This window comes from Prionailurus bengalensis, chromosome D3, assembly GCF_016509475.1.
Source record: "Prionailurus bengalensis isolate Pbe53 chromosome D3, Fcat_Pben_1.1_paternal_pri, whole genome shotgun sequence".
Classification (NCBI taxonomy): domain Eukaryota; kingdom Metazoa; phylum Chordata; class Mammalia; order Carnivora; family Felidae; genus Prionailurus; species Prionailurus bengalensis.
This window is the reverse complement of record NC_057356.1, coordinates 45,838,911-45,863,838: the sequence shown is the minus strand read 5'-3', so window position 1 is coordinate 45,863,838 and position 24,928 is coordinate 45,838,911. Positions and strand designations below refer to the sequence as shown.

General features: G+C 47.9%; 1 protein-coding gene and 1 long non-coding RNA gene across 2 annotated transcripts in view; both read left to right on the top strand.

Annotated features, from left to right (window-relative positions):
* Nucleotides 1-6,714, top strand: part of TMEM241 (transmembrane protein 241) — a 118,383-nt gene extending 111,669 nt beyond the window's left edge. Inside the window, exon 15 of the mRNA XM_043558452.1 lies at nt 2,923-6,714. Coding sequence (XP_043414387.1) covers nt 2,923-2,983 — 61 coding nt within the window. The 3' untranslated portion in view covers nt 2,984-6,714. The remainder of the gene's footprint in view (nt 1-2,922) is intronic.
* A 7,095-nt stretch (nt 6,715-13,809) lies between these two features.
* LOC122470638 lies at nt 13,810-24,430 on the top strand. Its single transcript, XR_006293964.1, has 3 exons — nt 13,810-15,356; nt 19,400-19,553; nt 24,244-24,430. It is a non-coding gene; the product is annotated as an uncharacterized LOC122470638 (long non-coding RNA).
* Nucleotides 24,431-24,928: the final 498 nt, after the last annotated feature.

Genomic DNA, 24,928 nt, shown 5'->3' with positions numbered 1-24,928 from the left:
GCTGGGGATAAAACCTAGTTAAAAAAAAATTTAAAGGGGAGCCTGGTAGGCTCAGTCGGTTGAGCATCCAACTCTTGATCTCGGCTCAGGTCATGATCTCACGGTTCAAGCCCCACATTGTGCTCTGCACTGACTCTGTGGAGCCTGCTTGGGATTCTCTCTCTCCCTTTCTGTCTGCCCCTCCCCTGTTCATGCTCTGTCTCTGTCTCTCAAAATAAATAAACATGAAAAAAATCTTAAAAAAAAACCTTTTAAAAAATGTGAAAACTCTCTAAAATGCTAAGAAGGGACTTCTAAATTACTATCACTCATTACTTCTCAACAGAGAGTAAGTTATCAGATTGTGAACTGTCATTCAGCAAGTCCCCAAGGGAATGGTACATTAGGCAGATCTCTAGGCACATTAGGAAAAGAGAAAAAACAAAAATAGTTTGGACTATAGGTGGGAGAAAGGGGAGCAAGGGTGAGAAATTCATCATCATTCATTGAGAAAATATTTATTAGGTGCTGCATGAAGGGCTAGGCCTACAGATGGAAAAGGGTACAGTCCCTGCCCCCTATCAAATGCAATCAGGAGGTGCTTGAAGAAGCACAATAATGAATGTAAAATTGAGATAGGGAAAGACTGGAGGGCCGCCGAAAATAAAGCCCTGGGAGAGGACCTAGCGATGAGTATTTCTGGCCGGGTATGCTCTGCCATCTGGTATGGCAGAGCCTTCATTGCATGAAGTGTGTTCACTTCAGGAATGATGGGAATCACAAGATTTGCAAACAGTTTGGTCAAGCTCTGACTTAAATGGCTGTAATGCTATTAAGATTCCTGGACCCCGTGTCAGCTTCTCCTGCTGTTTAGAAGACAACGTCAAAGCTCACCTCCCTGGCTCTCTTAACAGTAAACTGAACCAAGGTTTGTTTCCTTCTGAGCATTCACTAAGCTGCTTTGGTGTTTCATGAAATAGCTAAACTGAACGGATGAAATGCAAGGTTATTACATTTCAGCATGGTTCTAAGGCCATGGGGGGAGGAGTGGCAACGAGCCAGCCCATACCCTGTTCTTCTCCCTGGTGACAAAGCAGGGTTCCTGGAAATCCATAGAAATGGCTGAGCCCCTAGTTACCTTTGCAGAAATAAGCCCCGCCCAAGCCCAAAGGCCCGTGCAGCCTTTGTGTCAGGTCACGGTGACTCTGCACTTGCCCCAGTGTTTCAGAAGATGACGTGTGCATTCTTTAAGGGTCAGTCTGAGGAAGGGCTTCCCTCAGGAGGGAGGAACCATGTGCCCAGGGTCTTTGATAAGTAAGATCCCCATCGACACTTGCTTGGACCCCACGGCCAGAGTTGCTCAACAGGGAAACAGGCTTGCTTTGTGCAGCAGGACGTGCCTGCCCCTCAGGAGAAGTCTTCAAGCAGAGTCGGGACACCAGCTCTGAGGGCCAGTGAGGAAGGCATTGCTGCTCTGGGAGGACAGTCAGCTAGTCAGTATATTTTATCGCTTGTGCATTATAGGCCAAATGTGGGGGTTGATGGCTTCCGGTATATCCTTTTCAGCCTCACGGACACTGCTGGATGTGACCATCTCCTGGGGCACAGACAAGACCAGAGCTGAATAGCACGCACAGGGTCACGTGGCTAATAAATGCCTGAGCCACAATCGGAACTCAGTTTATTGTTTTAATAGTCTCACGCTTGCTCAGCTCATTCCTGTGCTAAATGGGGCAAATGGTACATTTACCATTATCTTTATGTCAGAGTCCCTCACATGGGTGACATTTCTCACTGGGAATGTGATGTGCACAGCCTGCCTGTGTTTCGTATGTTTGGTGCCCCGGGCGAATGTTAGAAACATAAAGATGCCGGGGTGCCTGGGTGGCTCAGTTGCTTAAGCTCTGACTTTGGCTTAGGTCATGATCTCACGGTTCATGGGTTCAAGCGCCGCGTCAGGCTCTGTGCTGACATCTCAGAACCTGGAGCCTGCTTTGGATTCTGTGTCTCCCTCGCTGTCTTCCCCTCCCCCGCTCACACTTTCTGTCTCTCAAAGATAAATAAAAATGTTTAAAAAAAAAAAAGAAAGAAAGAAACATAAAGATGCCATAGTGTAAATGTGTGTGTGTCGTGGGTGGCCTTGTGGGGGACGTGGGAGAAGACTGGAAGGGCAGGTAGAACCGAAGGGCTGTTCGCCCCTCTGACCAAGAGCATTTCATCACCAGGGACCTCCTGTCATAATCTTTTGTGATGGCCCAGTCCAGTCCTCAGAAGTGCTTTTTGGGAAGAATTTTGGGATTCAGACCAGATGTCGATTGTCTACCAAGAAGTTTAAAATAGAAAATGTACAGAGACCTTTGGATGTATTCAGTTTTAGGCATGTTAAAATATTCAACTCCTCCTTCTCAGGGTCTGCAGTTTTCTCACCACCTTTTCATTTTCAAATCACTGACCACATTTCTTTCTGCTCTGGTGGGAGATTCATGATTTGCCTTTAGTATTTTCATCTCTGAGTGTTCTGTTAGTTTCAGTGAAATAACAGGCTTCAGAGACCGTCACCCCAGTGATGATCAGACTGGATACCTGCATGGGTTCATGTCATCAACCCTCTGTGTCCACTGCGGAGTGGAGCATGTCACTTCACCAGGTCAGGATGAACAGGACACACAACCTTCTTCCTGGGGACAGGAGGCAGGGGAAGATCAAACCCCACTTTGCAGCCCACTCCCCTCCTGCCACACAGCTGAGGTTTACTTGGGACGATCAGGCAGTTCCTGGGCCTGACCTGGCAGCAGGGCAGGCCTGGTGGGGGTTAGGGAATGAGGGATCCCTCGCCCCGATGCAGGTGAGCACCGGGAAGTCTGTGGGTCCACAGCCTCCAGACTCGAGGGACTAGAAAGCTGACCTCTTGCTGTTTTGTTTTGTTTTGTTTTGTTTTTGCAGCCTCCTGCTTGGCGGACTCGGAGAGGCCTTGCTGGTTTTCTCGGAGCAGAAGGGCTCGTAAGGACAGGAAAAATAGACTCACAGGCTGCTGGCTGGAATGCACGGCCCCTGGGCCTCAGAGGTCCCGCTCAAATGTGTTAGAAGGAAGAAAACAGGGACAACAAGGCCACCACTTCTCACTGCATCAAGGAGAAGTCTCTGGGCTGTTGGAGAGAATTGACTGTGTTGCGTCTTCCTGCTCCGAGAGGCTCACTCAAGCCTTGCTGACCGTGCTGGGCCCAGTGGGGCAGACCCAGACCCGGAACCCCCCATGTGGGGATGGGTCTGCTCACCTTGACTGATGTGCAGGCCTCCTTATTAAACACCCTTCACCAAACATGACTATATGGAGGCGGGCTCAAGGAATTTCGTTGCACTTTGTTTTATGTGTTTACATCTTTGGAGACTTTTCTGGGGACACCTTTCCCTTGCTGTCATGGGCTTGCCTGGAGCCCCCACTCACCCACTTAGGAGCACAGACAGAATTCCTCATGGAGGGCTTTCACGGGGGGCAGGGGCAGAGATGAGGGTCAAATGGGAGTTCTGAGTCAAGTAAGACATCAGCAAGGACGCTGTTACTCCAGAGAGAGTGCTAAAGCCTTTTTGGGGTTGTGTGTTGTGTTGAATTCTATACACTCTTGTTGTCCACTGTGAGGCTAACTTGCTCCTAAATGATCACCAGAGGGAATAGGGTTTATAACTGTTGATGGATGTGCTCCCTGGCCAGTGACACAAACATAGAACATACATATACACAAAAGCACACGCATTTATATTCACATCCCTTAAAGCTTTTGATCCATTGAATTCCCTGATGGCTCAGAGGAGATTTCATTCATATCATTGAACACTGAAGTATATTTTTCGGGCCAGATTAAAAATTTGATTAAGGCTCTAAATCTTCCTCTGTGGGAGTCCAAAGAAATGAACATGCATGAAATGGTAACTTGCTTCTGAACTCACAGTGAAGGTTTAAGAAAATAATGTCTGACTTCAAATATTTCTGCTCATGACAGGTTTTGAATGCCTGACTGCTTTGCCAGGTGTCAGGTCTGGTCATGTTGAGATGTAGAAGGTAGTGAAGTCCCAGTGAGCCCTCCCCGGGCAGGAAGCCAGGCTGGCACTGGTGGTCATGCACGCCATTCATGGAGAACCATCTTCGTCGTCTGGGAAATAAGCCTGTCCATGGAGAATAAGGTCAGCTTAGTCAGGGGCCATTCTTCCAACTTGTTGAAAAAATACACAGAAGATGAAACAAACAGGAATGGATTCATATATTTGGAACTTGAGTACCTTAAATTCATTCCCTTGTCTTTTCCTGGTCTCTGTGTGTCATTTAAGGTAAAGATGTTCAGAGTGATGTTTACACAGATACAGTTGTTTTTTTTTTAATGTTTATTTATTTTGAGAGTGAGAGAGAGCGTGCACAGCTGGGGACAGACAGAGAGACAGCGCGAGACAGAGAATCCCAAGCAGGCTCTGCACTGCCAGCCCAAAGCCTGACTCGGGGCTCAGTCCCACAACCATGAGATCATGATATGAGCAGAAATCAAAGAGTTGGAAGCTTAACCAACTGGGCCACCCACGTTCCCCTACACACATATAGTTTCAGTTTGCTGTATGTCCTTCATCTATATAAATTTTACAGAGGCTGAGGATCAAATAGAAAACCAGGTTTAGAATTGCCCTTGTTCTTTTGCTCCCACAAAACTCTGTACAACTGAGAGAGTTCTCCTTTTGTGGAAAGTGGCATCTGTCCAAATGTCATCTGAAGCCTGTCTTTCCAAGTGCCATTCAAGCAAATGGAGGTTCCTAAGTCAGGAAAGAACCATGCACAGGTAACGGCCCATCTCCTATTTCTAGGAGACCTGTTCTTAAAAGAATCTCTACTAAGGACTTTTTTATTTTTGTTTGTTTGAATTTTTTTAATGGCATTCCAGAGTCCCATTGTTTTTATCTTTTAATTTCTTAATTTGAGTAGAATTGATACACATGTTAATTAGTTTTAGGTGTACAACTTAGTGATTTGACAAGTTTACACATTATGCTATGCTCACCACGAGTGGACCATCTGTCCTATTACATCGCTATTAGGATATTATTGACTATGTTCCTTATTCTGTGCTTTTTATTCCCATGCCTTACTCATTCCATAATCCAAAGCCTGTACCTCCCTCTCCCCTTCAACTGTTATGCTCCCTCTGACCCCCCAATCCCTTTGGCAACTCATCTGTTTCTTCTGTTTTTATAGTTCTGATTCTCCTTTTTGTTTTTTTATTCATTTTTTAAAATTCTAAGTGAAGTCATATGGTATTTGTCTTTCTCAGTCTGATTTATGCCACTTAGCACAATACCTTCTAGGTCCCTCCATGTTGTTTCATGTGGCTTGATCTCGTCCTTTTTTATGGCTGTGTAATACTCCACTGTGTATATATACCACATAATATGCCACATAAGTCTATCAGTGGACATTGAGGTTGCTTCCATATCTCGGCTATTGTAAATAATGCTGCAATAAACATAGGGTACATAGATCTTTTCAAGTTAGTGTTTTCATTTTCCCTGGGTAAATACCCGATAGTGAAATTACTGGATCATATGGTATTTCGATCTTTAATTTTTTGAGGCACCTCCATACTGTTTTCCACAGAGGCTGCACCAGTTTGCTTCTACCAACAGTGCACAAGCGTTCCTTTTTCTCCACGTCTTCACCCACACTTGTTGTTTCTTCTTGATTTTAGCCATTCTGACAGGTGTGAGGTGGTATCTCATTGTGGTTTTGACTTGCATTTCCCTGATGACGAGTGATGTTGAGCATCTTTTCATGTGTCTGTTGGCCATCTTTAGATCTTCTTTGGAGAAATGTCTGTTCAGGTCCCCTGCCCATTTTTAAAACAGGTTGTTTGGTTTTTTTGGTGTTGAGTTGTATAAGCTCTTTACATATTTTGGATAGTAACTCCTTTTTGGATGTATCATTTGCAAATATCTTCTCCCATTCGGTAGGTTGTCTTTTTGTTTGGTTGATTGTTTCCTTTGTTGTGCAAAAGCTTCTTATTTTGATGTGATCCCCATAGTTTGTTTTTGTTTTTGATTCCCTTGCCTCAGGAGACATCTAGAAAAATGTTCCTACCACTGATGTCAGAATGATTACTGCCTATGCTCTCTCCTAGGATGTTTATGGTTTCAGGTCTCACATTGAGGTCTTTAATCTATTTTGAGTTTATTTTTATGTACAGTGTAAGAAAGTGGTCCAGTTTCATTGTTTTTAAAACCTCAGGTATTATCTTACTTTGACACCAGCAGGAGGCAGAGGATGAGATGTTTCTTCAATATACCATCCTGTTTCCTTTAGCTTCCATCTCTCCTAGGACTTTCCCTCCGCCCCCCAAGCCTTAATTTCTACATTTTATGCCAAGTTCACATGCTCAGCTCTAAATGCAGGGTGAGCGAGAGGTCTATAGACCCAGGGGCTGGCCCAGATTACTGCAGTCCCCTTAGCTCTCATTGCCTGTGGCTCTCTGCTTCCCTCACCCAGCACTCCCTTTTTTCAAAAATGATCCATTTGGCCATGTCTTGTCTGGGTCTGATGATCCCGACCTTGCTGGCCCCAAGTCAAAGCCAAAATGCTTGGTTTTTTCATTTGTACAAATAAAGTATGCTTTCCGCCAAAGGAGGCCAGATTCTGTATGATTGTATATTGTTACGAATCTCCTGTGGATATAAAGGAAAATAAACCGTTTGTTTTCATGATAATTTGCCTTTCTTTCTCTTCTCTTCAAACTCAGCTGGAGAGGATTGCAAAAACAGTTGTTATCCCTGGGGGAAGGGAGCAGGGGAGGGTTCTTGCATCTTAAATACAGACTCTGACTTCTTCCAATATCCAGGCCACTTAGCTCCGCACAGGGAGGATGACCCAGCTCCTTCTGCTGGACCCTTGCTGTCCAAGAGGGTGAGCATAGCCATGTGTGGCCATCACTGAAATGACGTGTGTCCAGATTCACATGTGCTGTATATAAGGGTAAGTACACAGTGATTTCAAAGATTTAGTACAACACACAGGATGTAAAATATTTTGTAATCATTTTTATACTGATTACAGGTTGAAATAATATTTTGATAGATTAAATAAAACATCAAAATGAATCTCCCATTTCTTTTTACCTTTTTTTTAATGTTTGTTTATTTTTGAGAAAGAAAGTGAATGGAGGAGGGGCAGAGAGAGAGGGAGACACAGAATCCGAAACAGGCTCCAGGCTCCCTGCTGTCAGCACAGAGCCCGACGCGAGACTCGAACCCACGACCCATGAGATCACAACCTGAGCCAAAATCTGACGCCCAACCAAATGAGCCACCCAGGTGCCCCTCTTTTTACCTTTTTTAACGGGACTACTAGAAAATTGCAATGTGTATATTTGGCTCACATGATGTTTCTGTTGGTCAGTGCTGATCTGGAGTGGTTCTTCGACACTGGGCCCGGGAAGCGGCAGAGAAGACAGGTGTTGGCAGCAGCTGCTGGGGTTACCAACCCAGTAACAATATCTAAGACACTAAGTTATTGAATGTTCATTAAATGCCGCACACTGTGCTAGGTATTTTCTAGGTGTCGTGTCATTTCATTTTACCAAGGGTGGGTGGGCAACATTCTCCCCCAGTTTATCAAGGAGACTCAGAGAGATTCAGTAACCCGGGGTCACCCAGCAAGGGTTCGAACCCAGGTCTTTCTGATTAAGCCTGTTCTTCTCATCTGTACCTGAGAGAGTTCTGTTGTGAAAGAGAAATGAAACCCCTTACATTTTACAGGGAGTTGTTGGTTCTGCTCTTAAGTGTTTCCACGTGGATTCCTGACATCGGTGAGGTCACTTGTGGCTTTCTCCCTGGAGGCCACGTCTTTGCCAAAAGGTGTGGTCCGTGGCCTGCGTTCCAGCTGCCTTCCCAGTGTTTCAGTCCGTGCCACCAGCCTCCTCCCTCGGCTTGTGTCTGGGATCCGCCCTGCACGGGTTGGAGCAACCAGGAGCACTTTGGGAACGGCACTGCCCCCACCTGGACTATAGCTCTTAACGTCTCCAGAACAACCAGCCACTGTTGGATTCACAGGCTCCGTTCCTTGGGGACCGGCAGGTTTTGGTGGCTGAGAGGTTTGAAGGTTGAAGGATCCTGGGTGACTGTGTCAGAAGAGGATACCCTTCTCTGCACCAGGTCTGCAGGCCCACCAGAGGGGGGGGACAGTTACAGATCTGGCTGAAAACATAAATGTGCAAGAATGCAACAGGTGGGGCATCCGGGTGGCTCAGTTGCTTGAGTGTCTGACTTTGGCTCCGGTCATGATCTCACGGTTTGTGAGTTTGAGCCCCACGTCGAGCTTTGCACTGACAGTGCTGAGCCTGCTTCAGGTTTTGTGTCTCCCTCTCTCTCTGCCCCTCCCCTGCTCCTGTGTGTGCTCTCTCTCAAAAATAAATAAACATTAAAAAAAAATACAGTAGGTGATTAGTAATGCTTAGAACGTGATAATCTTTCTTGAGCAGTTGGTTTGGGCAAAGTACTGAAATAGAATATGGAATCATCTGGAAGTTCAAGTGCTTGGGACTCTTTGGGAGTCAGTGGTCCTTTGATTCTTGTTCCTGGGAAAGCCAGTGAAACGAGTGAGGCCACTGAGCTTCTCCTGGCCCTCCCCCAGCTTCAGGCTCTGTCCCTCTACCCTGTCTGGAAGGAGGCTGTGCTGGCTTGTTCGCAAGATGCCCGCACCCCCACCCCAAGGGTATTCACTCCCCTGTGTAGTTTCTGGCCCTTTCTCTTGAAGCTGGGCTAGCTCTGTGACTTGCTTGCTGCCAGTAGGACATGGTGGAAGTGATGCTACGTGACTTCCAAGGCCAGATCGAAAGCAGCCTTGCAGCCTTAGTCTTCTAGAATAGCCTCTGGGAGCCCCGAGCTGACATGCGGAAGTCTGAGCACCCTGAGGCTTCTGTGCTGCAGACACCAGGTGCAGGCGCTCCAATAGACAGTCCCTGCTGAGCATGTCCTTCTAGACCTCCCACTAGGCCACCAGACTGTGAGGGAAGCTGTCTTGGACCCTCCGGACCAGCCCATCTGCCAGCTGACTGCCATCAAGTGACCTTAGTTGATGCCACGTGGGGCAGAAGAATCACCCAGCCCAGCCGCACCTGCATGAATTCCTGACCACAAAATTATGAGATACGGTAAAATTGTTTTAAGCCACCGAGTTTTAGGGAAATCTGTCCCACAGCAATAGATGCCAGAGCAGAGGTCCTGGGATTCTGGGCCTCTTAGGTGGATCCACTCTGAGCTCCCTGAGCCCCTCCCCGGAACAGAGTCTTGCTCCAGAAGTCGTCCCTGCTTCTGCTGACCTCTAGCCCCAGAGCTGCCCTGCGGAGCGGAGCGGGGGGGGGGGGGGGGGGGGGGGGGGCCCAGCTGACTGCCCCGGGCTGCCTAGAGCCCCATCACAGAGCAGATCTGTACTTTGCGGTAAGTACCTCCTTTACTCATTCGTTCATTCAAAACACATCGAGAGTCTGCTACATGTCAGGCTCTGTTTGGGCTCTGTGGATATAACCATGAACAAGACAAGCCCTCCTGAAGCTTGCTTGCCGTGAGCAGTGAGCACTCCCTGTGTGAGGGGACAGGGGACCTAAGTGAGCAGAGGCGTGGAAGTGGCAGCCGAGCAGAGAGGCAGAAGCCTGTGAGAGGCGGGGAGTCCCGGAGGGAGGTCAGGTCGCCCCCGGGTGGGATTTGAATGCTGGGACGAGAAAGCCTACCTTTAGGAGTGCCCATGATGTTCCATACGGGGTGCAGGGGCTCCCAAGGTGTGAGGTCATGGACTGTTTACAACCCTGAAGGTCCAACTTCGAGATGAGGCCTCGGAGACCCTGACAGGGCAGGAAACCTCCCCAGTCTCCCCGCTTCTCAGCCAAGACTCCAGACTTGTTTTCACTACCTGTCTCCCCAGCCCCTCGCCATGGTATGGGCTGTCCAGGGCATTGCCCACCCACCTCACCCCCCTCCCCAGATCACCACGTTCTGAGCCACCCAGAGGAGCCAAGCCCTCCAGTGGTGGCCCTCCCGCAGGGCCCAGGGCAGTGCTGCTCACCACCAGGCCAGGCCCTAGGCAAGCCACCTGCAGGGCAGCTCCTGGGTCCTCTGAACCAGGCAGCAAATCACCAAGGAAGGCCGAGCCCATTCTGGAGCCTGCACAAGGCTGCCTCTGTTCTGGAACCTTTCTGAGGCAGCAGACACCCTGAGCTCCCGGTGAAATGAAGGATTCTTTGCTCATGCTGTGAGCTGATTTTCGGGGGCGTGACAAGCAGCGGCCTGGCCTTAGTAAAACGAACAGTGGCGTATAAAGCTTTGTGTGGTTCCATCCAGGATTCACTGGGGAGGGGTCTGAAAGAACCAAGCCCCCTCACCCCCTCAGCTCCCCTCCTTTGGCAGCTGAGAGCGGAATCCCATTTCGACAACTGCCTGAGCCAAAAGGAACTTTTGAGTCATTTACTTCCTGCCTGTGGTGTGAAAAGGCGCACGGGGCTGGCAAGGCAAGGCCTTTGTGCCCATTTGTCTTCACAGTGTCCCTCTGAGGGAGCCTCAGCGAGAGCAGTGGAGCCTTGGGAACGTGGAGACTTAATCCAGGCACCATTCCCAGGGCCGGCGGATCTGCGTGCTTGGTGAAAAGGGCAGTAGGGCAGAGGTAGAATCTTAGGGTCTGTCCAGGCTCTCTCTGTGCCCTGGCAGGTGATGTCAGGCATTCCTTCATTATCTCCTCACTCCCTCATTCATCACACCCATATCGCGTGCCCGTGGGGTGCTAGTCTTGGTTACCGGTGCTTCCGTTTTCCCCAGGAGAGCTAACTTGCCTTCCTGAAGAAGTCAGCCTCTCCACTGCTGAAAGTGAGGCCTGGCTAATCTTACCGGCGAGGCCATGGGCCCATTCCGCACGCCCCCCCCCCCCCCCCCCCCCAGGGAAGATTCCCCGAAGCAGAATCTCCCATGTTCTGGCGGGAACAGCTCTGGGCGACTTTCTGTGTGCTTCTAGACGTAAAGCAAATACAGTTAACCCTTGAGCAATGTGGGGGATAGGGGTGCTGACCTCCTGCAGAGTCAAAAATCCACATATAACTTTTGACTCCCCATAAACTTAATAGCCAGCCTACTGTTGACCTGAAGCCTTACCAATAACATAAACAGTTGATTATGCATATTTTGCATGTCATCTGTACTATATACTGTATTCTTACAATAGTGGAAGTGAGAGAAAAGAAAATGCTATTAAGATCATAAGGAAGAGAAAATGCATTTGTAGTACTTTAGGTATATTTTTTGAAAAAAAAAAATCCATGTATACGTGAACCTGATGCGTTCAAACCCATGTTGTTCAAGGATCGCTATGCACATTCCCTGTTCTCACAGAGGTCCTGGGCCTACAAGAAGGCCTGCAGACAGAGGTTTGTTTAAAAAACAAAACAAAACAAAACCACTCACAACAGCTTTGGGGCACTTGGGGGGCTCAGTTGGTTGAGCTTCTGACTTTGGCTCAGGTCATGATCTCACGGTTCATGGGTTCGAGCCCCATGTCCGGCTCTGCACTGACAGTGTGGAACCTGCTTGGGACTCTTTCCCTCTCTCTCTGCCCCTGTCCCTCCCTCCCTCCCTCCCTCCCTCCCTCCCTCCCTCTCTCCCTCTCTCTCTTTCTCTCTCTCTCTCAAAATAAATAAAATAAACTTAAAAATATATATATATAGGGGCACCTGGGTGGCACAGTCGGTTAAGCGTCCGACTTCAGCCAGGTCACAATCTCGTGGTCCATGAGTTCGAGCCCCACGTCGGGCTCTGGGCTGATGGCTCAGAGCCTGGAGCCTGTTTCCGATTCTGTGTCTCCCTCTCTCTCTGCCCCTCCCCCATTCATGCTCTGTCTCTCTCTGTCCCAAAAATAAAAATAAAAAAAAAAAAACGTTGAAAAAAAATATATATATATAAATAAAACACCTTGGGGGTGCCTGGTTGGCTTAGCTGGTAGAACACATGAATGACTCTTGATCTCGGGGTCGTGAGCTTGAGCCCCATGTTAAGCGTAAGAGATTACTTAAAAAATAAAATCTTTAAAAAAAAAACAGCTTTACTGAGATATAATTCATATGCCCTAAAATTCACCCAAAGTATTCAATTCAGCGGGTTTTAGTACGTTTGCAGAAGTCTGCAACCATCATCACTCATTTTAGAATATGTTCATCATCCCAACAAGAAACCCCACAATCATTGTCTTTCCTCCCTCCCCTGCTCCTGCTGACACAGGCAATTCACCTTCTACGTCTACAGGTTTGTCTGTTCGGGAGATTTCATGTGAACGGGGATCATGCAGTACCTGGTCTTTTGTGTTAGACTCTGGTTTTTAAGCAGTTCATATACTTCCACCAAAGGCTGCTTCCTGTAGGAGCCACATCTCTGCGTGGGGTGGGAGTCCTGAACGTGGGCATGGAAAAACGGAGGGGGTGGGTAGGAACAAGGGGACCCAGGCACCTTGAGGGAGGTAGTGGGAGGGAGTGTGGTCAACGCTCTTCCAGAACCCTGGGAGGAATCTGGTCTCAGTTTATCTTTCAGCGATGCCCCATTTGATCCTCAGGCCTTCAGCCAAGTCTGTTATTGCAGGACATCCTGGTGTTGGCCGTGCCTTGGGGAATAAAGGGTGTGGGTCTCCTGTGTGTGGTGAAGTTGGACAGGGGAGAGGAGGAATGGGCACCACTATCGGGTCAGGCAGTACTTCTGAGGTCCTGGGGGTGAGGACTCCAACATACCTTTATGTGGGGGACATGATTCAACCCAATTCATTACTAATGAATGGCCATCAGTTTTACTTGAGAGGCTGTGTATACAGCTAACAGATGCAGCTCCCACCTCCTGTGTGGCCCGTGAAGCTTATCTGACTGGGTTCAGGCCAAGGAGATTGTAAGCAGAACGTGGTGGGTGAGACTTGGGGACAACTCCTTCAGAGACTTCAGATAGGTAGATCTCCTGCCTTCTTCCTGCTTCTTTTCTAGATCGAGGGCATGATAGCTGGAGTTCTAGCATCTGTCTTGGGCCCCGAGATGACCTTCCAGTTGGAAGCTGTGTTCTAAGAACAGTGGGGCAGAAGCTAGAAGGAGCCCGGGTTTCTGATGAGACGGTGGATTCACCACGCCAGCCGTGGGCTGCCCACCTCCAACCATTTTAAGTGGGAGAGAATAATTAAGTTCTCCTTTGTTATTTCGCATCTCTGTTACTAACAGCCAAAGGCGACCCTAATGGAGACGGCCTCCAAGGAGCCCGTATGGCACACTGGGAAAAGTGTGTAGTAATACTTGGGCATAAGACATTCCTGAGTGAATACTTCTCCTGGGATCTGTTTATACACACAGTTGCCTCACAGCATAAAAATGACCTCTCTACTTGTCCCTACCCCCTACATTGTAAGCTCCTCGAAGACAGGGTCTATGTCTATCACTGTTTCCTCAGTGCCTCACACAGAGCCGGCCCACAGAAGGTGCTCAGAACGTGTTGACCTGAATGGATCCTAAATCCTCTACATTTACCAACTCTGTGGTCTTGGATTCTGAGTCTTAATTTGCTTACCAATAAAAATGGGGGCTATCATACCAGGGCTGTTTTAAAAACGAAGCACAATTGGGGTGCCTGGATGACTCAGTTGATTGGGCATCCGACTTCCCCTCAGGTCACGATCTCAGGGTTCGTGGATTTGAGCCCTGCGTCGGGCGCTGTGCTGACAGCTCAGAGCCTAGAGCCTGCTTCAGATTCTATGTCTCCTTCTCTCTCTCTGTCCCTCCGCCTCTCACTCTCTGCCTCTCTCAAAAATAAACATTTAGAAAGGTTTTTAAAAAGTGAAGCACAATTAAATGTAGAGCATTTATCAAAACACCTAACGGGGTTGGATACCTGAGGAATGGTGGCCAGCATTGCATTATGATTTTCTATAAGAAATCTTGTTCTAGTCCCCATGTGAGGCTCCACTGATTTCTGACAACCAGAGTTTACTTTTTCCTAAGACCAAGTCTCTGACTTATGTTGTGTTCATTAGGGTCCCATCTTACTCTCTTTGCCTTCTTTTGGTCTTGAGAACCTCATTAGCACATGAGTCCCTACATTCCAATTTTGGCACCTTCCAGTCTGTGCCTTCCGGTGCAAGTAAGCCTTCCATGCTGAGCCAGGTTATTAGCTAAGTCAGGATATGGGAAGCACTGGGGGCTGTACATTCTGCCCAAGGGTCTTGGTGAGTAAAGACGGTCTTCCCATGAAGTTGCAAAGATGTCCCTATTGTCCCACTGTTCCTGGTACCCCAGCCACTTGTCACGTGATGGAGCCATTTCCCCTCTGCTTGGATATGGGCCACCCTTGTGACTGGTTTTGGCTACAAAGGCAGTGAAAGTTGTAGAGGCCTCTTTTAGGCAAACAGACTTGAACGATGGAAGGTAGAAAGGGTCCACAGTGACCACCTGGCTAAATAGACAGGTCCATCAGGAGACCCATCTCAGAATCTCCATAGGCCCTAACTAACTAATGGGCTACTTACAACTGGGCACAGTTACCAAAAAAGGGAACATTCCATATGTCTCCCATACCTCCTCATCTTCCCCCTTTAAAAACAGCCCCAGCTACTGCCACTGCCTCGGTGCAAAGGTACAGACAGACTCTCTGTGCTGTCCAGCCCACGGCTCCTTGTGGTATATGCATTAAACTTTGATCACCTTTGTTCTGCCCCAGGGGAATTCTTTGCTTCCTGTTCCACCAGCTTCTACCCTATCCTCGCTCCACATTTGGGGGCCCTCCATCCAACCAGACAGATGCCCCACTTAGACACCATGGGAGTGACATTACCAATTTTGAGCTAAGGCCTTAGGAAGCCTTATATTCTACCGACTCCCTTGGCTTCTTCTCTGAGCCCTGTCTACTAGGCCTTTTCCTTGGCCTGCTGAGTTCAGTGCAGCCAGATTCCTGCCAAGCCAGTTTAGCAAGCATCCCTCCCTACCCTCCATACCTAACCAAGTTCCTCTTGGTATTTTTCCATCCACTGACTCCCTCACCCTGCCCATTGGCTGTAAGTCCCCAGCTCTCTATCATATTCAGAGTTGAGTTCAATCTCGGTCCCCTATTACAGTAGTCTTGATCTCTATTTCAATAATCTTGAGTAGTTTTCCTCACTTGTTTAACTCTGTCCAGTGTTCCATGTTCTCTTTGACAGCTTCCACCGTGGGAACAAGCCCAGACGTGGCTGCCAGAAGATAAGAGACCATGTGGAACAAGGCTAAGTCCTTCCTGCCAAGGCCACCCTAGACCAGCCTGCCTGTAGTGACTGCAGACGCATAAATGAGCCTGGATGAGATCAGCTGAGCTCCGCTTAGGTAAGCAGAACTGTCCAACCGCCCCCGAGGTGCCTGAGAAATAATCAATGTCTGTTGGTTGATGCCACTACAATCAGGGGTGGTTCGATCTGCAGCAACATTGTGGTCAATATAGGTGATGACAGATACAGCAGAGAAGGAATAGCTGAGAGAAGCAGAGCAGAAGTTCTTTGGGAAAAAGCCTCTGCCCTGAGCTCCTTGGGTCCTGCAGAGTTCATCCTCTGGTTCCCACAGCACTAGGAGGGGCAGCCCTATCTATCTCGTTGGCTACCACGGCCAGAAGGAGGAGGCATGGGGGAATGGAGTGGGACCTGACCGTGTGAGTCCTGCGGTTGCCAGGCAACACCAAAGAGGCCAGGGAGGACGGAGCCCCGGGGCAGGAAGGGACTGGCTGGAGCTGGGGTCACCTTAGCGGTCTGCGCCCGCTGGGGAACAACTAAGTCCTACACTGCCCATCACTTGAAGTGAACACATTGGGACCAAGCTGTTAATAGCAGGCCGAAGAACTCTGAAAGACCAGCAGCCAGAACATACTGCACTCTGGGTCCCCTTCTTGAATATTCTCTTCCCCAGTTTGCGTCCCACCCAACCCTGGGCCTGTTGTTCTCTCACACAGCTTCTCTTGTCTCCTCGGCCATATTTTTATTCTTGTGTTTTTTAAACATTTTGTTTTAAGTTTACTTATTTATTTTGAGAGAGAGAGAGCAGGGGAGGGGTATAGAGAGAAGAGGAGAGAGAGAATCCCAAGCGGGCTCTGCGCTGGCAGCAGAGAGCCTGACGTGGGGCTTAAACCCACAAACAGTGAGATCATGGCCTGAGCCAAAAACCGAGAGTTGGACATCCAACCATTTGGGCCACCCAGGCACCCCTGTTTTCGTATTTTTAAAAATTGTGGTAAAGGAGGGGCGCCCGGGTGGCTCAGTCGGTTAGGTGTGTAACTTCGGCTCAGGTCATGATCTCATGGTTTATGAGTTCAAGCCCTGCTTGGGCTCTGTGCTGACAGCCCGGAGCCTGCTTCATATTCTGTGTCTCCCTCTCTCTCTCTCAAAATAATAATAATAATAATAATAATAATAATGATAATTAACAAATTAATTAATTAATTAAAACTGTGGTAAAATACATCTAACTTAAAATTTACAATTTTAACCATTTTCAGTGTATATTTCAGTGGCATTAAATACGTTCACAATGTTGTACAACCATCACCACTATTTCTGGAATTTTTTCATCGCCCCAGATGGAAATTCAGTACCCGTTAAACAGTAACTCCCTACTCCTCTGTCACCCGGCCACTGCTAAACTCTAGTCTACTTTCTGTGTCTATGAATTTGCCCATGCTAGGTACCTCATATAAATAGAATCATATATTGGTTCTTTTGTCCTCTCAGCCCTTTATTCTCAAAACCAAAAGTGTTGTGTTTAGATATCTGAAAAGCAGCCCACTAGGGATAAGGACTTTCTTTCTTTTTTTTTAAGTTTTAATTTATGTATTCGTTTAAGTAATCTCTACACCCAACGTGGGGCTCGAACTCACAGCCCCAAGATCAAGAGTTGCACGCTCTTCCAACTGAGCCAGCCAGGCACCCCATCCAAACCAAAAGTTTTGTTTTTAGACATCTGAAAAGCAGCTCGCCAGGGATATGCACTTTCTTCAATACCCATCCCCCCTCTTTTGACCCCCTGCAAGAGTTGGGCTGCATGACCATGACGCTGGGGTATAAGGTGTATGGGGTATGGGTGTCCCTGTCCTCATCAAATCTCCTCAAAAAACAAATCTCTCCTCCTGACCAAGCTCCTGAGGAGGGGCCATGAGGACACCCCAGCCTGCATTTTACTTTCTGCTTTGTGAGTCCAGCCCTTCATTCTCCCTGCACACTCTGAGCTATACCAGTTTGCTCTCCTTCCAGTCGGATGGGGAAGCCATGGTATGCTGAGGGAGCTGTGGGCCTCAGGTTTGTCTCACCAACCCCCAGAGGACAAGGTCCACGCTCCTGGAGTGGCCCCAAGGTGCCCCACAAAATTTTAGGTCAAAAGCTTAACAAATAAGTACTGCTTTAATAGCAGAGGCCCTGGCTTGAGGTAAGTTGGAAGCAGACCGGTCCTATGGGGCCAGAGCAATCTGGGGGGGGCCTCAAGTCTGCAGGCTGCCTGTTTGCACAAGTTGATGAGGTAAAGTAAGTAGATGAGGAAAGACATGCAGAATACTGCTAAGTTTCCACCCACTGCTGCCCCTTCCCCCACCGTACACATGCTCACTCACGTACGCACACGCGCGCTTGTTCACACGCACTCTTTCACACGCTGACATTCTCTCTCCCCGCCCCCACCTCACACACACCTGCCTCAGGGACTCATGTTTTCCAAGGCTGAGATGAGAAGGCTGGACAGAAGTCAAAGGAACTATTTTCCAGAAGACCCTGGGGCCCATGAGCAGTGGGATCAAAGGTGAAACTGAGAGGGAGAGCAGGGTCTTTTTCTCTCCCTTATCTTTGAGAATTTAGCACTGCTCTGGCCCTTTGGCAAGCTGGGGACAGCACCTGGGGGCCAGTGGGCTGGCAGTGGTGGCGCCCGAGGTGGGGAAGCTGCCTTGAGAGACTGTGGGTACCCAGGGGGGGCAGGGGAAGTGGGTAAGGAGAAGGGGAAGTGGCAGGGAAGCAGAAGGACTGTCAGCTTGTTATCATGTGTATGATTCCCCCCCAGGAGCTCTCAGGGGGTCTTTACCAAACAGAAAATTCTACCTCGTCCTAAGTGTAGAATTTATTTTTATCTCACAGGATAAAAACCAGCAAAGCTGATTCTTCATTGTCAAGAATTCCCTATCTCCCTTTCCTCCGTGGTCTTTCCCAGTTCCCTTGGTCAGGCAAGTCTACTGCCGCCGGTGTTGAGATCTGTGGAGTCTGGGCAGGAAGTAAGGAACCCTGCCGGACCCCCATCCTCCTGTCTTTATTATTTATTTATTAAAAAATTTTTTTTAACATTTATTTATTTTTGAGACAGAGAGAGACAGAGCATGAATGGGGGAGGGGCAGAGAGAGAGGGAGACACAGAATCAGAAGCAGGATCCAGGCTCTGAGCCATCAGCCCAGAGCCCGACACGGGGCTCGAACTCACGGACCACGAGATCGTGACCTGAGCTGAAGTTGGACGCTTAACCGACTGAGCCACCCAGGCGCTCCATCCTCCTGTCTTTAAAATGGACAGTCATCCCTTCATAGGTTTGTTGAAATAATTAGGAAAAAGTGATATATATATGAATATACATATGATATGTATGTGTATATATGTATATATTCACCATGTCTATGTACATAGGTCTGTGTATGCATACCATATATATGTACTATGCATAATACCCAGCACATGGTAAGCAGTAAATATCACTATTGCTATCTTTATCCTCATCTATGATGGCTTTCCACAGCAGTTGGCTTTAGGTGGCAGGAGATTGGAATAAATGGAATGTGACCAGGAAATAAAGTGACATTTAAGTCTATTAGCACTTACATCATCCAAGTGAACATGGAGTCACCCCGGAAGTCCTCATTCCTTCATTCGGGATGTCACAGAACAGGACGCATTACATTCTCCAGACGTCCGTGACGTCTGTACTTTAGAGAACGGTAGTTTCTCAGGCTGGTTCACTTTCCTGATCTCCACGGCTGTTCCAAATACTTTCGTTCTCTTCAAACCCTTTTCCCCTTACTTGCCCTTCTGTCTGGGCCTTGCCTCTCACCGAAAGGGAAAATAGAAGCTGTCAGATGGGAACTTCACCTTCCCATGTCATCCATGCAAACCTGCTCGCCTGGGCACTTCACTTCCCTTCTCTTTACCTCCCCTCCCACTTAGGGTTAATCCCTCTTCTCTGCTCCTTCTGATTCTAGCTCCTCCTGCCATCTCAGGAACCTGACCACATCTCTCTTTTGGTCATTTGACCCCTGTCTCTCACCTGGCTGTAGACACCCTCAAGTCTTTTTTTTAGCAACAAGAAAACAGAAATAAAAAACAACGAACTTGACCTCTTTCTTCATCCCCATTGTCAGGAGCTGGCTCCCCCAGTACTGCCAACACCCCCACTGAGGAGACAAAGCGACCGCTGCTTGGTGTGGTGGGCAGGAGGGCAGTGCAGTGAAGCTTGGTTTTCAGAGGAGGGAAGACAAGCCCAGAATGCATCAGGACTCGGAAGCTGGGTTTGAGGTTAGTCTTTCAAGGTGGGGGATCTAGGACTTGGGTAACGAGCTTGATACCACAGCCCAGGATTGGTGGGGGCGGCAACGGGAGGGATTCAAAGCATCTCCAGGCACAGACTGTATGTGCTTCTCATTGAAGAGTTGATGGGTATCTGGGGGAAGTTACTGTAGTGAGCAATCACCATGTTTGCTTGGGAGGACGGTCGCAAAGAGTGGAGGAATGCCAGTGAAGACGGGACTAGCGACCTCACGCCAACTGGGCAGTAAGGCATGGTTTCACTTCCCTGCGTCCAGGCCGGGTGTGGGGTGGAAGGTTTTGGTTCTCAGCTTTGAGCTTCAGCCCTAGCTCCTTCCTCACATTCACAACTAACCTCATCAAAACAATTTCTCTGCTTGCTGACGCCAATTTCTCGCCTCCTCCTCACTCGGAGCCTGATGTGGGGCTCGAACTCACGGACCATGAGATCATGACCTGAGCTGAAGTTGGAGGCTCAGTCGACTGAGCCACCCAGGTGCCCCCCCTCAGGTACCTTCTAAAACAGCACTCGTCCTCAGCCGCGATCCTGTCTTTCAATCTGGTTGATACTTTGCAGGCCTCATCACACAGGGCCTCTAGGGCCTCGGTCTCCTGCTCCTCGGTGCCCTACGACCCAACATGTCCCAGGGGTCCTGCTATCTCTCTCACACCACTCTTTCTCTGCTTTGTAGACACATCCCCGTCTGTCCAGGTGTTAAACATTATCGTCCCACCAGGCCTGGTCCTGGGGCTGCCCTCCTCCCTCTATGCTTGCCCCCCTGGCAAAGCCATGTGTTCACGCACTCCAGGCACATTTGTAAACGTATGTCTCCAGCTTGACCTGTCTTTGGAGCTCTGGACCCACATACACAACAGTCTACATGACATCTCCTCTGAATGTCTCCAAGCCTTTACACTCCAAGATCTCTGTGGAAGCTAACACTGTGACAAAACAAACAAAACAAAACAAAACAAAAACAAATTTCAGGGGTTTGACATAGTAAAAGCTTACTCCTCTCTGATATGCCGGTCCAGAGCAGGAGTTTCTGGTCTGCTGGTCATCTCTCCCACATGGTGACTCAAAGGTCCAGGTTCTGTGCCACCTGCTGTATCTTCAGAGTCCTCTGCATTTATCCAGTGGGCAGTACAGGAGAGGAACGAAGTACATTCCCTCTACCCTCCTAGATTTAATAGCCAGGTCTATGAAATAAACTGACAACAGGCAGATTAATAGGAGAAAAGTATACAAATGCATTCATTTTTACTATTACACTACTGGGGATATCACAGGATAAAACTAAGTGAATACCCCCAAAATGGTGAGAATTGAAAGCTTAAATACTGTCTTATAGGGGAAGGGGAGGGGAGATAAAGACAACGCAGGAAAGAGGAAATTATTTTTAGGAAGGATGAGAGACCAGATGGGAGGTATGACAGGGTACGAGAAAGTTTGTCTGGCTGTGGTGCTGGCTTCCAGTCCTCTCCTGTGAGAAGAGTCAATCTTCTTGGGTTGATGAAACTCCCCAGGCGGGGAATCTATGACAATGGAGTTTGTTTTGGAGGATCTGACTTTAGGCAGGTAAGGGGACTGCAGAGAAAGCAAACTGCATTTGCTGGTTTTCAAGTGCCTTCAGTTCAAAATAACTAATTTGCCAAAGTGGCACATTTTGGGTTGGCATGTCCTGAACTCCTTCAACAGGGAAAAAGGGAGTGTCAAAGCCACATCTGAGTTTTAAAAGCTTTGGCCTGGGAAATGGTATCACTTCTACTCATGTTCTGTTGACCAAAAGAACCCCCCCAAAACAAAAAACAAAAAACAAAACAAATCAAACAAAAAGTCACGTGGTATTATGGGTTAGATTGTTGCCTACCATCACACCAAAAAAGATATGTTCAAGTCCTAACCACAGGTACCTGTGGATGTGACCTTATTTGGAAATAGAATCCTTTGCAGATGTAATCAGGTTAAGATGAGGTCACATTGGCCAATCACATGACGGGTGTCCTTACAAGATGTTAGAAAGTTGAGCATGCAGATATACCCAGAGGGAAGGTGACCAGGCGAAGACGCTGAGACACAGGGGAGAATGCTATGTGAAGACAGAGGCAGGGATTGAAGTGATCCGTTTATAACCTAAGGGACACCAGGAATTGCCAGCAACCATCAGAAGCTATGGAACAGATAGATTCTCTTTCAGAGCCTCTGGAAAGAACTGACCCAGCCGCCACCTCCATTTTGGACTTCCAGCCTCCAGAACTATGAGAGAATAAGGGTATATTAAGTCACTCAGTTTGTGGCACTTTGTTACTGCAAACACAGAAAACCAGTACACCTGGCCACACCCGGATACAAGAGGAAACGTAGTCCCACATTTTGGTGAGAACTCCATCCTACTGAAGGGCTTCTGTCACAATATGGAAGCCTGAACTCACCCTCTTCCCTTCCAATCCTTTATACCCTAGTATGGGCACTGCCCTCGTTGTAGTTGTCAAGGTAGAAACTTGGGATCAGCCGTAACCTCTCCTTCTTCCTCCCCTCCCATATCCAATACTAAGTCCTAAATATCTCTAGAGTGTATCATTTCTCTCAGTCTCCATCACAACCCACTCCCCACGCTGACACCCCATGTCCTGATCACTGCAGAAGTCTCCTGACTGGTCTGCCTTTGCCCGTGCTAGTTCCTCGTTGAGCTTCTAGACTCCTGCCACAATTCAGTTTCTAAATCTCAAATCTGTTCATGTTATCATCCTATTTAAATATGTTAAAGATGTTCCATTGTCTAGAGGATAAAGGTAAATTCCTTGTGGTCAACAGGGGCCTTCATAGTCTGACTGATGGTTCATTTGATGTGTCAACTTGACAGAGCCATAGGTGCCCAGACATTTGGCCAGACATTATTCTAGGTGTGTCTGTGAGGGTGTTTCTGGATGAGATCAACATTTGAATGGGTAACTAAGGCTAGTTGCCCTTTCTGATGTTGCTGGGTCTCATCCAATCAACCTGAAGACCTGAATAGAACAAAAAGACTAAGAGGGAAATCCTCCTGCCTAATTGTCTGAGCTGGGACCCTGGTCTTTTCTGCCTTCAGACTCAAATGGAAAAACCCACTCTTCTTGGGTCTTGAGACTGTTGGCTTTTAGATTAGAGTTTATACCTTTGGTTCTCCTGGCTTTCAGTATTTTGGGCTTAGGCTGGAAATACACCATCGCTGTCTTGGGTCTCCAGCTTGCTGACTACAGATCTGAGGACTTTTCAGCCTCCAGTCATGTAAGTCTATCTATCTATCTATCTATCTATCTATCAGTCATCTATTATCTATTATCTAATCTCTCTCTCTCTCTCTCTCCATCCATCCATCCTTCCATCCTTCCATCCTTTCATCCTTCCATCCTTCTTCTTGGTTCTTGGTTCTGCTACTCTGGAGAACCCTGACTAATATATTGACCCTATCTATCTCTCTACACACCACACTCCCACCTGATGTTAGGGCTTTGCATATGCTCTCCCCCTAGAAAATCTGTTCCTTCTCATCTTGCCCAATTTACTGCTACTCATTTTTCCCATCTCAGGTCAAGCATCACTTCTTCCCTAATTTCCTTGACCAGGTCCACTCTCTCAACTAGATATTCATTAACACACCATGAATGCCTCCACTGTAGGACTTGTCAAAGTTATGTGGCCATTTCACTATGTGTCTTCCCTATAGCCTGTGAGCCTCAGGAAGATAGTTATCATGTTGGTAGTAACTACTACTCACTACCATGCCCCAGCACCTAGCTCAGTGCCCAGCCAAAAGAATGTGTGGATTGAGTTTTGCCTCCATTTGCAGGGGATATCTACTTGGAATACACGCCAGGAATGATCAGGGCTGTGATAGACAGTTATCCTTGTCCTAGGTTGGGGAAGAGGGAAGAGACAAAGAATAGGTGGCTTACATCCAGGGGTTGTTCTATGGGGACCTGTCATCACCACAGCAAGGGCACCAGTCAGAATGGAGGCAGAAGGGTGGCTGAAGGCAAGTCAGGACAGATGCCACTCAGTTGCTCCAAGGACACTGACATCACTCAAAGCATCACTGGAACAGGCCATCTGAAATTACCTATTTTCTCTCTTTAAAAAAAAATTTTTTTTTAACGTTTATTTATTTTTGAGACAGAGACAGAGCATGAACGGGGGAGGGACAGAGAGAGGGAGACACAGAATCTGAAACAGGCTCCAGGCTCTGAGCTATCAGCCCAGAGCCTGATGCGGGGCTCGAACTCATAGACCACAAGATCATGACCTGAGCCTAAGTCAGACGCCTGAGTCACCCAGGCACGCCCCCCCCCCCATTTTCTCTCTTTAAGGCTTGCTATGGACTGGATTGTTGTGTCCCCTCAAAATTCATATATTGAAACCCTAATCCCTAATGCAATGGTATTTGAAGATGGATCCTTTGAGGGTAATTTCGTCATGAGGGTGGAGCCCCCATGAGGGGATTAATGCCCTTATAAGAAGAAACACAAGGAGCACCTGGGTGACTCAGTAGGCTAAGCATCCAACTCTTGATTTCGGCTCAGATCGTGATCTCATGGTTTTGAGATCAAGCCCTGTGTCGGGCTCTGTGCTGGGCATGGAGCCTACTTATGATTCTTCTGATCCCACCTCTTTCTCTCTCTCTCTCTCAAAAATAATGAGAAGAAGAAGAAAAAGAAATACAAGAGAGTTTGCCCTTCTCTTTGCTCTCTGCCACACGAGAATACAGTGAGAAGATGGCTTTCTGCAAACCAGAAAAGATTGCCCTCACCAGTCACCAGATATGCCGGTGCCTTGCTCTTGGACTTCCCAGCCTCCAGAACTGAGAAATAAATGTTTGTTGTTTAAACTACCCCAGTCTATGGTATTTTTGTTATAGAAGCTCAAGCTAAGACAAAGCTGGATTTTATTTTTTGAAAACGCCGGATGCCATTTGGTGCGAAAAGTCACTGGAATAGGTGATGGCTCAGAATGACAGTATTTCAGGTCAAAACGGGAGGTGAAGATATGTCTTAACGAGACTGATCTCTTATCCCACTGATCCTCTTCTCGTGCCAGACCCAGAAGGGGAATCTCCCACGTGCTTTATACCACAGACTAATACTAATAGCTGATGTGTAAGTGCATGCTGTGTGCCAGGGGCTACCTGCATACTTCATGTTCATTATCTTGTGGGCCCCTCACCACCTCCTGAGAGAAAAAGCCAGAGTCAATCCCATTTTAAGGCTAAGGTCTGAAGCTTGGGAAGGTTTCATAACTGCCCCCAGCTGCGTCGGCTCATGAGGGGCAGAATGCACCTGCTACGAGAACGTGCACCTCGGACGTCAGAGCCATTCTTTGAACCACTCTT